Source organism: Trypanosoma conorhini (assembly GCF_003719485.1).
Source record: "Trypanosoma conorhini strain 025E chromosome Unknown Tco_14.4_contig_00227, whole genome shotgun sequence".
Classification (NCBI taxonomy): Eukaryota; Euglenozoa; class Kinetoplastea; order Trypanosomatida; family Trypanosomatidae; genus Trypanosoma; species Trypanosoma conorhini.
Genome location: NW_021704302.1, coordinates 6763 through 16070, shown reverse-complemented (window position 1 = coordinate 16070; position 9308 = coordinate 6763). Strand labels below are relative to the sequence as shown.

The 9308-nt window shown below is 52.8% G+C and overlaps 5 protein-coding genes across 5 annotated transcripts, besides 14 other annotated features; all 5 read left to right on the top strand.

Moving 5' to 3' along the window:
• Positions 1 to 162: 162 nt before the first annotated feature.
• Positions 163 to 201: a sequence feature (G-rich).
• A 278-nt stretch (positions 202 to 479) lies between these two features.
• Positions 480 to 505: a microsatellite.
• A 78-nt stretch (positions 506 to 583) lies between these two features.
• On the top strand, positions 584 to 1426 carry Tco025E_04452 (protein kinase; the record flags this gene model as incomplete). Its single annotated transcript, XM_029371362.1, has 1 exon — positions 584 to 1426. The coding sequence occupies one exon, from the start codon at positions 584 to 586 to the stop codon at positions 1424 to 1426; it is 843 nt and encodes a 280-aa protein (XP_029228692.1).
• A 72-nt stretch (positions 1427 to 1498) lies between these two features.
• Positions 1499 to 1536: a sequence feature (A-rich).
• Positions 1537 to 1660: 124 nt separating this feature from the next.
• Positions 1661 to 1706: a microsatellite.
• A 146-nt stretch (positions 1707 to 1852) lies between these two features.
• Positions 1853 to 1881: a sequence feature (A-rich).
• Positions 1882 to 2046: 165 nt separating this feature from the next.
• Positions 2047 to 2067: a microsatellite.
• A 248-nt stretch (positions 2068 to 2315) lies between these two features.
• Positions 2316 to 2352: a sequence feature (GA-rich).
• Positions 2353 to 2593: 241 nt separating this feature from the next.
• Tco025E_04451 (putative protein kinase) lies at positions 2594 to 4477 on the top strand (the record flags this gene model as incomplete). Its single annotated transcript, XM_029371361.1, has 1 exon — positions 2594 to 4477. The coding sequence occupies one exon, from the start codon at positions 2594 to 2596 to the stop codon at positions 4475 to 4477; it is 1884 nt and encodes a 627-aa protein (XP_029228691.1).
• A 61-nt stretch (positions 4478 to 4538) lies between these two features.
• Positions 4539 to 4560: a microsatellite.
• Positions 4561 to 4666: 106 nt separating this feature from the next.
• Positions 4667 to 4692: a microsatellite.
• A 165-nt stretch (positions 4693 to 4857) lies between these two features.
• Positions 4858 to 4953: a microsatellite.
• A 613-nt stretch (positions 4954 to 5566) lies between these two features.
• Positions 5567 to 5592: a microsatellite.
• A 31-nt stretch (positions 5593 to 5623) lies between these two features.
• Tco025E_04450 (syntaxin 7) lies at positions 5624 to 6337 on the top strand (the record flags this gene model as incomplete). The annotated part of the gene is made up of 1 exon (XM_029371360.1): positions 5624 to 6337. The coding sequence occupies one exon, from the start codon at positions 5624 to 5626 to the stop codon at positions 6335 to 6337; it is 714 nt and encodes a 237-aa protein (XP_029228690.1).
• Positions 6338 to 6862: 525 nt separating this feature from the next.
• Positions 6863 to 6918: a sequence feature (GA-rich).
• Positions 6919 to 7073: 155 nt separating this feature from the next.
• On the top strand, positions 7074 to 7715 carry Tco025E_04449 (uncharacterized protein; the record flags this gene model as incomplete). The annotated part of the gene is made up of 1 exon (XM_029371359.1): positions 7074 to 7715. One exon carries the CDS (start codon positions 7074 to 7076, stop codon positions 7713 to 7715), a length of 642 nt encoding a protein of 213 aa, XP_029228689.1.
• A 382-nt stretch (positions 7716 to 8097) lies between these two features.
• Positions 8098 to 8149: a sequence feature (A-rich).
• A 56-nt stretch (positions 8150 to 8205) lies between these two features.
• Tco025E_04448 (fibrillarin) lies at positions 8206 to 9105 on the top strand (the record flags this gene model as incomplete). The annotated part of the gene is made up of 1 exon (XM_029371358.1): positions 8206 to 9105. The coding sequence occupies one exon, from the start codon at positions 8206 to 8208 to the stop codon at positions 9103 to 9105; it is 900 nt and encodes a 299-aa protein (XP_029228688.1).
• Positions 9106 to 9242: 137 nt separating this feature from the next.
• Positions 9243 to 9306: a microsatellite.
• Positions 9307 to 9308: the final 2 nt, after the last annotated feature.

Genomic DNA, 9308 nt, shown 5'->3' with positions numbered 1-9308 from the left:
GGGGGAGGAATACTGAAGAGAAAGAGTGAACTTGCTCGAGTACGTTCTTTGCACATAAGCGCTAACAGTTTTTAAAGAAATGAAGCCACGTTTTACTTCCCCCTCCCCCTGCTCTCCTTCACTCGCTTTGTTTTTTTTTCTTTTTATTATCCATGGAGACACCTCCCCGCTCCCCGCTCTCAGCCTGCTCCCTGCTCCCTGTCACACCGTTTTCTCAAGTGCTTCGCGTCACCTTGCCTCAGTTAGCGTGTCTGCACCACACCGCGTCGTTGCGTGCCCGTGTTCTTTTTTTTTTCCTTCTTCTGCAGTATCCTTTCTTTCTTGGGGATTAGCGTGGTTGGGTCTGTCTGCGTGTGCGAGAGCGGGAACCTGGCAGGGAGCGAGTAGTAAAGCGCTTACCGACAGGAGGGTGAAGACGGCAGAGAAGTGAAGTAACAGGAGCAAAAGAGGCACTAAAAACACCCTACCCCCTACCCACCAATAATAATAATACTAATAATAATAAAGGCAGAGAAGTGAAGGCAAAGCGAGGGAGAAAAAAGGGGGAGGGAGAAAAAAAAGTAGTAACTGGACGGTTGAGGTCATGAGCGGCACAGACGTTGAGGAGTTGCGCCAGGTAACACTTGGCAAGAAGCTAGGTGCCGGCAGTTTTGGTTCGGTCTACGCCGGCATCCTCCCCAGTGGTCGGTTTGTCGCAGTGAAGGAGTTGGAGCTCGCGGAAGATGCCCCCACCAACACTGAGGTGGAGATTCATAAGAAGCTGGCACATGAAAACATCATTCGATACCTTCACAGCCGCGTCGACGCCGAAAGCTCACCGAAGCGATTGTTTGTCTATCTCGAGTTTGTCACGGGGGGTTCGGTGACGTCACTTATGAAGACGCTTCCAAAGGGACGTTTGCCAAACCCGGTGGTGCGCGTGTACGCTCGCCACATGTTTTCTGGTTTGGAGTACTTGCACAAGAACCAGGTGGCGCACCGTGACATCAAGGGGGATAATCTTCTTATTTCTATGGATACAGGTATAGCAAAACTGGCGGATTTTGACCAGGCAAAAATTATGACGACGCATGGAACTCTGCGCAAGGCGGCAACTGCGACGCTTGCGGGGACACCTTACTGGATGGCGCCGGAGGTTATTACCGACGAAAGCGGATACGATCCATTTAAGGCGGACATCTGGTCCGCTGGCTGCACTGTGGCTGAGATGATAACGGGCCGCCCCCCGTGGACGCCAATGGCTAACGTGATGCACATTATGAACAAACTCGCAATGTCATCCGGGTGGCCCGACGCGGTTCCAAAGGATCCCGAAGCGTTGGGCTCCAAGCACGCCTATGACTTCCTAGATCTCTGCTTCCAACGCGATGTTTCCGAGCGACCTGATGCCACAACACTACTGAATCATCCTTTTCTACAAATCTAGTACGTTGATAAGTAAACTGAATGGAGGAAGGGAATGATGGAAAAGAAGAAGAAGTTAAAAAAAAGTACCTCGTTTTTTTTGTTTTTTCGTTTTTGTTTTGTTTTTTTCTTGAGCGTGTGTGTAATATGCGAAGGTAAAGAGCCGGATAGAGAGGTATTCAAAGGGTGGAGATGAGACTGACAGTGAGAGCGGGAGACGAGGAGCCGAAGGCGAAGAGGAGTTGCAGTTGGAGGCGAAGGAGGTTAAGTGAAGTGAATCCAAGGAACTGCAAAGAAGTGAACTAAAAAAAAAGGGGGAACTATCAAAAGGAAGGGGGGGGGCAGGGCTTGAGGCTTTCTGTTTATGGGCGGGTTGCCGGGAACACAGGAGCAGAGGGCCTCATAGTAAGCGCGGACACACAAACCCACACTCGAATGAAGAAGGGAATTTTTCTGTTTTGTTTTTCTTCTTTTTTTGGCTTCTTGTTTGGTAACGAGATGAGTTCCTTTTCTCCGCCGGGACCCTCCGCGCGTTTTGAAGACGGTCGCTGTTGTGTCAACTTTTTGTTATACATATCTACTTGTGTCAGCCTCTCTTGCCGTGTGCGAGTGTGTCAATGCGAGAGGCAGGGCGAGGTAGGAGTGCGTGGGTGGGTGGGTGGGGGAGGCTGAATGTCTTCCTCTGCGTGGGGCAGTATTTGCCGGCGGAGGGCGCAGGTGTAGGCGCGAGGCAAAAGTCATTTATGTACGTGTTCCCGTTTTTCTGAGTTTTGAATGCTCGCCTTTACTTATGCTCTTCAGCCGCTGGCATCCTTCTCCATCTAGGTGTGGAAGAAGCAAAGGGGGCGAGATGCACTGGCGTCGGCCCCTTTTTTTTTTTTGTAAATTATTATTATTATGGCTTTGTTTGCCTTTCTCTTTTCTCTCTCTTTATCTATATATATCTCTCACTTTACGTGTGCCGCTCCTTTTTCTGCCGTAGGAGGTGAGAGAAAGCGCTTTCCCTGTGGTTGGCGTGGTTTCGTTCATCGATGTTTATGTCTTGTTTTTTTTTTCTTTTATCCTCTCTTCCCGTCGTCTTTCTGGGCTCCGCGTGAGTATCTGCATTCACTGCGCACTAGTTATAACTAGAACACGCCAGCGCCACTAGTGTGTTTTATTTGTTGTTTTTGTACTTCTGAGCCCACTCATGGAGACGGTGCGCCCGCAAGAGGCACCGGAGCGGCAGAAAACCGGCGTCACTCGCGTGGAGGAGAAGTACCTCATCGACGAGGATGCCGTCGTCGGCCGGGGGGCGTGGAGCGTGGTGAAGCGGTGCACTCCCATCGCGCCCTACGAGCCCCCAGCGCTGCGGTCCGGGATGAAGGTTGTGGTCAAGATCATTGAGAAGGACTACCTCATCTCTCTGACAAAGGGCAACGTGGAGCGCGCCACGGCGGAGGTGAAGCGGGAGATCGACGTTCTGCGACACATTCCGGCTCACGAAAACATCGTGACCTTTTTAGAGTACATTGAGACGGAGAAGGAGTTTCTCCTCTTTTTCGAGGAAGTGCGGTGCGGGGATTTGTGCGAGATTATTCTCCAGGCACCGGACGGGAAACTTACTGAGGAGAAGGCCAAACTCTACACGTACCAAATTATCAAGGCCGTTCTGCACTGTCACATTCACGACGTGATACACCGCGACATTAAACCAGAAAACCTGCTTGTTAGTGACGATGATAACATCAAGCTAACTGACTTTGGGCTTGCCAAGCGCTCTAAAGGGGTTTGCACCTCAGCTGAACCGAGGAGCCTCTTAGATCCCGTTGCCCTTTGTATGCCATATCCAGGCGCCGAAAGGCTTATTGGGAAGCGCGTTGTCTGTTCCGACGTCATTGGTACCCCTCGTTACGGATCCCCTGAGATGTTCTACGCGAAATTTACGCAGACATATTACGATGGATTTAAGGCCGATACATGGTCTGTGGGGGTGGTGACCTACATTACACTCTCTGGCAGCTTCCCCTACTCGGCGGCGGCACACGCCCCGGAGAAGGAGGTTTTTCGCACCATCATGGACACGGCACTGCCTGAACCACAAGGTATATCTTCTGATGCACTGGATTTTATTCAAAGACTTCTTAATAAGGATCCTCACAAGCGCATGTCACTCTATGATGCGTTGAGCCATCCGTGGCTCGAGGGAGTTGCAAGCACGAGGGGGTCGGTTACAGTACCGTTAATGCTTGAAAGATTTTCCTCATCGGAAGTGTCAGAGGCTTGTACTATGTTCGATAAAGAGGCGAAGGCCTTGCATCAATGTATACGTTTGTTGCAACGCGAGAATCAACGTCTTCGCGATGAACATGAAAAGTTTGAAGATACACTTGCTAAACGTGAGCGAGATTCACGCAGAGTCACTACACCGCGGCGCGCTGAAACACCCACAGGGGGCTCTCGCGTGCGCGGGGCTCGAGTGTCGGGTGCCTCTAGCGTCCTGCGTATTGGCTCACCCTCAAGAACGGGAGTGCGACCGGGTCGTAGTAGCGTCACGAATGAAAGCTCTAACGGCTCTGTCAGCCGGCCTTCGGCGCACCGGATAACTGCACGGAGCCCATTGGCTCGGAGTGCGGCAAGTACCGTTCGCCGTGGAACTCCTGCGCGCGCGGGCGGCACGACCCCCATGCGAAGCGGCACACCGTCGCGTCCGACAGCGCGTTCAACTTCTGCGCGGGGCATCTCGGTCCTCTCAAATGGTGTTGCGTCTTCCACTTCTGTCTCCCAACGGGCTTCCACGCCGGGGCGCACAGGCGTGCGCTCCGCCACCCCGTCGCGCTCCTCCGTTCTCAGTCACGTGACCTCGGCAAAGGAGCTGCAGGTAGGGGAGACCGTCACGTATAAAGGGTATCGCGCCGTTGTTCGCTTCAACGGCTCCACTGCCTTCGGCGCTGGAATTTGGATAGGACTAGAGATGTTGGAGGGGAACGAAGGAACAAACGACGGTTCCTCATTTATTGATAAGAAGCAGTACTTCACGTGCCCTAAAGGGAAAGGGGTGTTTGTGCGGGCATCGCAGGTGAAGAAAATTTAGCGTTGTCCGCTGCCTTTTTCGCCTTTCCCATCCCTGCCTTCGTCGTCTCGCCTGCGACAATGAGGGAAAGAGAGAGAGAGAGACGCAAGAATAGGTAAACCTACGTGCCTGAACTTGACATGTCTAGTGTTGCTTGTAGATGTCGGGCCCTAGAGTTAGATAAAGGCAGAGAAAGAAGAACATCCCTTGGTGTGTGTGTGTGTGTGTGCGTGTGTTGCCCCGAGGGTAGAGAAGTCGCGTCATTGTTTGTAGCTGCCGTTCGCGAAACCAGTGAATCATCCCACTTAGCCGTTCTTCGCCCTCCTCCCATGTGAGATGGAATGCCTGGAAACTAAACGGAAGAAGGAGTCGGAGGGCAACAACAACAACAACAACAACGCAAGGAAGAAGGCGCGGAGAAAGAAAAGAGGAAAGGAATGAAGGAAGAAAGGAGAAGGAGGGAAGGAAGGAATGAAGGGAGAAGGAAAGGAAAGAAGCGGAGCGCGGATTGGGACAAGGGATGAAGCGCGCAAGAGGAGGTGTTTGATTCTTTTGGGTTCTTATTCTCTCCGGTTTCTTTTTCTTCTTGGCGCCCACCACGTTACGCACGAGGAGTAACGCAACGAGCACAGCAGCATGCTTTTCCCCGCAATATGCCAGCCCCCTGCTGCATTGTTTTGTTTTGTTTTTCTTTCCCTCCTCCTTGAGGTTCTTAAACGGCGAGCGGTAAACAGGGGGATTGAGGACACTAACCTAGAGGGTGGCAGTGACGGTGTTGCCATTGACCTTTAATAAAGACCCCTCCTCTCCCCACACCCTTTTTTGTTTGCTGTTGTGGCTGTTGCTGGGTTCCTTGCACAAGCATAAGTCTGGGCACAGATGTCCGTTTCTTCATATCTGCACATGCGTGTTTCCCTCATTATCTTTGTCGCTCACCAGTATAAATTCTCCCTTTTCCTCCCTTTGCCCTTTCCCTCGTGTTCCCGCCGTCTTTTTGTTGTGTTCTGAAATATATCTCCGCCTTCAATTCCTGAGTCAAGTGGTGACAAACAATCTGGTCTACTTCTTTCTTGTGCCTCATTGCATGCAACTTTTTTTTTGCACCGATGTTTGTTTTGTTGTCTTTTGTTGTTGTTTGGTTTCCTGACTCCCAAAGCCACGCAAAGGATGCCTTTAGATGAAGGAGAGACCCTCTCGAGGGCGGTGCAGCAGCTTCGCCGGGCGTGCGGTGATGCGGCTAGCGCAACCGCAGAGTTGGGTACCGCGCGTGACACCATGGCACGCGAAAAGCTGCGCAGGTCACGTCTACTAGTCACGCAGTGTGAGGAGAAGGCGAGCGGAATTATTGCCTCGGGTGTAGATGCGGAGTTGGTTGCCCTGCGCGGGCATTACAACGCGGCGCGGGCAGACTTTGATAGGGTCAACAAGGAGGCGATTCGAAGGGAGAAACAGACGTGGCGCCCTACTTCGCAGGCAGATTCGGTGGAGGGAGACAGGCGTGGCGCCGTGGGCGCCTCCCTCTTGGCCCAGAATCCTGGGCGGGTGCAAGAGATCAGGGCAGTCGACATGTCGGGGCTCCATACGGAGGAAGCCCTCCAGCGGGAGAAACTCCTCGGCGTGCGCGAGATAGAGGCCAACATGACGGACCTCCACACCATGTACCACGAGTTTCATGATCTTGTGCACCATCAGCAAACCAATCTGGACAGTATGACGGAAAATGTGTCGGGCGCCAAGACGTCTGTGGAGGGCGGAAGGAAGGAGCTCGCAGTGTCCTCCAGACGGCAGAAGTGTGGCCGAAAGATGCTGTGTGCCATTGCTGCCGTGTTGCTCATTGTCATTATTGTGGTGGTCGTTGTGGTGCTGCTTGTGAAGCGTTGAGGGGTGTTGCGTTCTGAGTGATGGAAGAGTGTGTGGGGGGCGGGTGCGTGGGGCGTTCCGCCGCCGCCGCCACTCGTGCGCCCCCAAGTTTTACGAGGAGGCACGAGGTGAGGAGGGCGGCGAAGCGCCAGCCACCACAGAGCAAGGGCAGGCACTCCAACCCCCATGAAAAGCGAGGGAGGGAAGGGGAAAAGGAAAGAAAGAAATAAAGGCAAGTTTCCGCTTTTCACATGACGTATTTCTGAAAGCCGGTTGACTCCCTCCGCTTCAGGTGTTGTATTGCTTCTTTTTTTTTTCTCTTGCTCTCTCTGTGTGTATATATTTTTCCCTGTTTTAAAGTTTTCATTTTCCTTGTTCGTTTGTTTCCCGCTAGCGTTATTAGTGTTGCATCTTGTGGTGGCTTCTGCTTTTCTTCGCCCACCGTACCGGCGTGAATGGTAGTGGGGAACTGCAAACGAAGGGGAAGGGGGTTTTGGGTGCCAAGAACAGCTGTGCCGTGCTTGGGGTGAGGTGTGCGCGGTTGGCCTCTTCTCTTGCCTTCCCTCCTCCTGCCCCTCTCCGTTCTCCTCTCTCTCTCTCTCCCCACCCCATTTCTCTGTGTGTCTGGGTGTGCGTGTATTGACTGGTTGGTTTCGCCTTTTCTCCATCTACATGCCTATCTACCTGTTTATGTCTCCTTCTCTGGTGCCGTGGGGAGTTCAGTTTCATTGCCAACTACTTTGCTTAAGCCCGCAGCATGGACTTTTTGGACGAGTGCCACCCACAGCCGCAACAGAGACACGGGCAGGAAGCACTTCAGAGCAGCGAGCAGCACACACCCCATCAGTCGCAGCAGGACGCCGGCTCACTCTTTGGGGAAGTTGCTTCACCAACACAGGCGGCGGCGGCAAAGACGGCCGCTGGCGCGCCAGAAGCGGCACAGCCTGTCTACGTGCCGCCTGTTGTACCGCAAGCTGCCAACACCGAAGATTTTTGGTCCGATGACAGGGCGTCGCCGGCGTCACCGCTTCAAACCGAAACGAATGGGCGTGGTGTGACCGAAGCCGTTCAGAAGGAAATCGAGAAGCGGACACAAAATATAGATGCAGAATCTAAGAAAAAGGCGGAGGCCCAGAAGGTTGCCGCGGAGTCCTACATGAAGCAAGTAAAGGCCCAACATGAGGCGAGGCTAAAGGAGACGAAGGCGGAGAATATGAGGCAGCAAAAGGCGAATGAAGCAAAGCGAAATGAGTTCAAGAAAAGTGGTGCAGTTTGGAACGGCGTAGGCTTGATGACGGACCTCAGCAAGGCCAATGTGTACTCTAAAAGTACAGAGCGAATGAGGAATATTCTGAGGAAGCTAAACGACACCGCAGAGGGTGAAACGCTCCAGTCGTAGCGAAGGTGATGGCAACCACAATGAAACGTGAAACCCAAAGAAAAATACACGCCTGCCGAGCAGGGAGAGGAAAAAAAAAAAAGAAGGGGATGAGCTCCCCATAGAGCTCATGAGGAAAAGAAATGGAACTGAAGAGATGTGTATTTTGTCATGAAACCTCCGTCTTGTTTTATTTCTTGTTATATATCTCTGTCTCTTTCCATCCTTCCATCCTTCCAGTCGCTTCCGTTTCCGTTGCCTTTACTACTACTGCAATGAAAATGATGGCGCCCATTACTACTTCTACTTTTGTTTCTCTCTCAAGGCCCTGCTCTGTGATTGCAAGTATTGTGCACCTGCGTGTGTGAGTTGTTGTGCTTGTTTCATCTCGACTCCGTTCCAGTTATTTCGTTTTCTTTGTTTTTCCTTTATTTATTTTTATTTTATTTTATTTTTGTTTTTCATGCCATTTCGCCCATTCCTGCAAGGTTTTTATTTTCTCTGACTGAGAATGCGCGGAGGCCGTGGGGACGGTGGTGGTCGCGGTGGCCGTGGCGGCGGCTTTGGCCGTGGTGGGGGCCGTGGCGGGGGTCGCGGTGGCCGTGGCGGCGGCTTTGGCCGTGGAGGCGGTCGTGGCGGGGGTCGCGGAGGTCGCGGCGGTGGCGGAGGCCGTGGGGGTGGGGGCTCGGCGGTACGGGGCAACGTTTTCCAGCCGCATGCTCGCATGCGTGGGTGTTATCTACTTGCCGGCAAAGACACCCTCGCAACAAAGTCCCTTGTCCCTGGTGTTTCCATCTACGGGGAAAAGCGCGTCAGTGGAACCGTTGCCGGGGAAACCGAGTCCACCGAGTTCCGTGTCTGGAACCCGTACCGCTCCAAGTTGGCGGCAGCCATTTATTCGGGCGTTGCCCAGATCTATATGGAGCCGGGATCTACTGTGCTGTACCTTGGAGCCGCCAGCGGAACCACAGTTAGTCATGTTTCAGACCTGGTAGGGCCGGAGGGTGTCGTCTATGCGGTGGAGTTTTCGCACCGCAGTGGCCGTGACTTGGAGGAGATGACGAAGCGCCGAAGCAACATTGTGCCCATCCTGGAGGACGCCCGCTACCCACAGAAGTATCGGATGCTGATCCCGCGATTGGTGGATTGCATCTTCATGGATGTTGCCCAGCCTGACCAGGCACGTATCCTAGCGCTGAATGCGCAACACTTCTTGAAAGAAAATGGTGGGTTTGTCATTTCCATCAAAGCCAACTGCATTGACTCCACCGCAGATCCTGCTACAGTATTTGCCTCTGAGGTGCAGAAGCTGAAGGACTCCGGTTTGAGGCCCAAGGAGCAGGCTTCACTAGAGCCCTTTGAACGTGATCACGCCGTGGTTGCGGGGTACTACAAGTCGCCACCGAAGTAAGCCAGCATTGTGCCTCCCCCAACTCTCTGCCCTGTGTGCCTCGCTCTCGGAGAGAAAATGACACCGTGGGATGCGTCTAAGTGCGAGGTGATGTTATGGTTAACGCTAAAAGGCATTAAAATCCGATAATCAAACATGAGGGAAGAAGGAGGGGGGAAAGAAAAGAACGACGAAAGTAAAAAAGAAGGAAAAACGAAGGAAAA